At 37.7% G+C, this 2,786-nt stretch overlaps 1 protein-coding gene across 1 annotated transcript; it reads right to left on the reverse strand.

Annotated features, from left to right (window-relative positions):
• Window positions 1-1,192: 1,192 nt before the first annotated feature.
• LOC121735790 (dynein light chain Tctex-type 1) lies at window positions 1,193-2,458 on the reverse strand. The gene is made up of 3 exons (XM_042126749.1): window positions 2,315-2,458; window positions 2,061-2,226; window positions 1,193-1,538 (listed from the first exon to the last, which is right to left on the reverse strand). Exons 1-3 carry the CDS (start codon window positions 2,348-2,350, stop codon window positions 1,390-1,392), a joined length of 351 nt encoding a protein of 116 aa, XP_041982683.1. The 5' UTR covers window positions 2,351-2,458; the 3' UTR covers window positions 1,193-1,389.
• Window positions 2,459-2,786: the final 328 nt, after the last annotated feature.

The raw sequence follows: 2,786 nt of genomic DNA on the forward strand, positions 1-2,786 counted from the left end.
TGAAGATCGTTCCATCAACATTCAACCGAGTCATTCAATTTAATAGTGTCATTCTATGAATGCTCTATACCAGTGTTTCCCAATTAGTGGTACGCGTACCCCCAGGGGTACGTGAAATTGCATCAAGGGGTACGTGCGGCTATCAGTAAAAACAAGAACAATTTCCGAATGTTAATCCAGGGTGTCAACTTACTACCTGTATTGGTAATTTCATCAAAATTGGTCCAGGCGTTTGAGAATGAAAAAGTAGCGAACATACACACACTCACAAACTTTCGCATTTATAATATTATTAGTGTGATTGCTACAATAAGGGGTACGCAGGTTTGAGGTCTTTTTTGAAGTGGTACGCAGCAAAAACTAATTGGGAACCACTGCTCTATACCGACTCCACTCGGGCTAGCTAGTCGCTAGCGGTCGTTGACTCCCTGTCAAAAACTTGTCATTTTCCATTTTCCATATAAAACCACGATAAACAATATCTGACACTCCAGTGTCAATCGCGGTTTGTATGGAAAATGACAAGTTTTGACAGGGAGTCAATGGCTGCTAGCGACAAGTTAGCCTGAGTGGAGTATAGTCATTAAATCGAATCACAGATTTAACTAGATGACTGCGACCTATACTTATTGCTAATCTCGAGGACAAAGCATGAGTATAATTAGTGATTAAACGAACTTCCATGAAGTGAATCTTCATTGAAAAGTCTTAATTTATGTAGTTCAGAGCAACTTATAATATAAGTTGATATTTTCTTCTCCCTGGGAAGAGAAACTTTAGTTGGGTGGGTCAGATCTGAGATGTTAATCTTTTCGGACAAAGCCCCCATATAATTGTGATAGACTTCACTTCATGGAAGTTCGTTTAATCACTAATAATATTATTATAGCATACTATACACGATTTGTAATGGGGTTCTAATAAAAACATTTTTATTCTTTTCTATATTTAATGAATTATGAAAATATACCCTAATTACTTAAACATAAGTAATGACTTTAAACATAAACTTAATGCCAAAATCATGAGTTTTATAATGCAAATTTTAGTTTAAAATTAAGTAAATAATATGAGGTTTCAATTATTTTTTTAACAAAATAAAAAGATTTACATTACAACTGTTAGTATAATATTATTATAAGCATTGTTGCTACAGTAAGGAATTTACGAAAAGATTTAATCATTCTTATAAATAGGTAATCATTTTGTAATCATCACTATTTAAAACTGTCATCCTATAGCATCATTTCTATTGCTCTTTTCACAATTCCCAATCATTCCATACATAGTTTTAGTGTAGCAAGGAGAAAATGTTTATTCGTATAAGCATTTCTTACTTTTGATTTGCATAATATGCAAGTGCACAGACAATGTATCACCAAAGAGAGTTTATATGCTTAAACCAAAGACAGAGACAATGCAGTACATAGTTTTGTTCTCCCAGCGGACCGTGCAGGAGCCGTCAGTGTTGTTGTCCCAGAAGCAAGATGACGCCGTGTGTAAGCCTGCTCCATTCTTCTGCATAATTGTGCATGTCACTGGAATTTACCAATTTTGAAATTAGTTTTTATATGATTTCCTACACTGCTTTGCTTTATGAGCATGGGCGTACCCAGGTAGGGGCATGGGTGGGGGGCAGCTGCCCCCCCTTAGAAGATAAAATAAACGTCAACTCAGGCAAGTTGGAATTACAAACGTGTTACCTACTCTGCGCAAAATGAAGTGTTGGAAACAAAATATCTTTTCAGTCAGATTAATAAAAGTCAATTTTCATGATTTTTTTTGTTTTAATACCAGACCGACCATCTTCTCGAAACAGGTATCCTGACCCCCTCCCCCAGCTGTATAAATATAATTGGAATCTCGGAATCGGCGCCAACGATTTTCATGAAATTTTGTATATACGGGGTTTCCGGGGCGATCGTGATTCGTGATCGATCTAGCTAGGAATCATTTTTAGAAAATGTCATTTTATTCGTGTTTTATCGAATACCGAGCAAAGCTCGATCAAATAGCTAGTAACAATAGAAATCAGAACGCAATTATTTATTTATACCCACCTATATATTTGTATGGTTTTTGAAGTTTCGTCAATTGTCCCAAGCAAGATTCAACAACTGCCGATGTCCACTGATTCACTTTATTATGTTGATAGGCGGTACCTCCAATAGAATTTTCGATAGCTTCTTTGATAATTTTGCTCACATCGTCCACAATAAACTGATTCTGAAACACGCCATGTCGGTAAGTTGTAAGTACCTATGTGAAAAAAGAAAGCTGGTAAATACAAAAAAGATTGAACACGTATAAATACCTCTTCCGCGAGGTCGTTGCATTCTTTGACCTCCATGTTTTAAAAGATTTCTTCAATTTTACCAAAAAAATTAAATTCGAAAACAAGAAATAAATCGGTAATTTTACAAGTTCAATTTGACAGACGCGAAGCGGACTGCGGAGGCCGGAGCCACAGATTACTAGTATATATTTGTAGAGCCGGAGCGGAGCGCAGTGCTGCCAGCTCCTAGAAGTTCGAGTCGCTAGGGCTAGACTCAACATCAAAAATCGCTAGAAACTCTAGAAAGTCGCTAAAACTAATTCCACCAGAAGCGAACGCAGGATTTTGTATGGGAGAGGCAGAAGAGGCCACCGGCATGCAGTGTGATGTCGGCTGTACACTCTCGCCGAGAGCTCCCGGGCGAGAGTCTCATGCGAGAGCCCCTTACCCGAGTGCGATCATGTACATTCTTTTTTCTGTTTTGCACTGTCTAGCGGCGCGACTAGAAGTG

Source organism: Aricia agestis, chromosome 18 (genome assembly GCF_905147365.1).
Source record: "Aricia agestis chromosome 18, ilAriAges1.1, whole genome shotgun sequence".
NCBI classification, from domain to species: domain Eukaryota; kingdom Metazoa; phylum Arthropoda; class Insecta; order Lepidoptera; family Lycaenidae; genus Aricia; species Aricia agestis.